The 747-nt window shown below is 69.6% G+C and overlaps 1 protein-coding gene across 1 annotated transcript; it reads right to left on the bottom strand.

Annotated features, from left to right (window-relative positions):
* Positions 1-297: 297 nt before the first annotated feature.
* DQ04_24041000 (hypothetical protein) lies at positions 298-747 on the bottom strand (the record flags this gene model as incomplete). Its single annotated transcript, XM_009318207.1, has 1 exon — positions 298-747. A coding segment is annotated over one exon (450 nt), but the record flags the coding sequence as incomplete, so codon positions are not given.

The raw sequence follows: 747 nt of genomic DNA, 5'->3' as shown, positions 1-747 counted from the left end.
ACCTCTGGGGCAGCCTCTGCCGAGGGGGGCGCCACCGCCTCTGCTTCAGCACGGGGAGCGCTGGCAGCGTCGGGCTCGTCCAACTCAGGCCACTGGTCAGCGGCATCCTTCGCCACCGGCACAGTAACCTCTGGGGCAGCCTCTGCCGATGTGGGCGCCACCGCCTCTGCTTCAGCACGGGGAGCGCTGGCAGCGTCGGGCTCGTCCAACTCAGGCCACTCATCGGCGGTATTCCCCGCCACCGGCACAGTAACCTCTGGGGCAGCCTCTGCCGAGGGGGGCGCCACCGCCTCTGCTTCAGCACNCGTCCAACTCACGCCACTGGTCAGCGGTATTCTTCGCCACCGGCACAGTAACCTCTGGGGCAGCCTCTGCCGAGGGGGGCGCCACCGCCTCTGCTTCAGCACGGGGAGCGCTGGCAGCGTCGGGCTCGTCCAACTCAGGCCACTGGTCAGCGGCATCCTTCGCCACCGGCACAGTAACCTCTGGGGCAGCCTCTGCCGAGGGGGGCGCCACCGCCTCTGCTTCAGCACGGGGAGCGCTGGCAGCGTCGGGCTCGTCCAACTCACGCCTCTGGTCAGCGGTATTCCCCGCCACCGGCACAGTAACCTCTGGGGCAGCGTCTGCCGATGTGGGCGCCACCGCCTCTGCTTCAGCACGGGGAGCGCTGGCAGCGTCGGGCTCGTCCAACTCACGCCACTCATCGGCGGTATTCCCCGCCACCGGCACAGTAACCTCTGGGGCAGC

This window comes from Trypanosoma grayi, assembly GCF_000691245.1.
Source record: "Trypanosoma grayi strain ANR4 Tgr_2404_V1, whole genome shotgun sequence".
Taxonomy (NCBI): Eukaryota; Euglenozoa; class Kinetoplastea; order Trypanosomatida; family Trypanosomatidae; genus Trypanosoma; species Trypanosoma grayi.
Note: the sequence above shows the minus strand (reverse complement) of the source record. Positions and strands in the feature narration are given on the sequence as shown.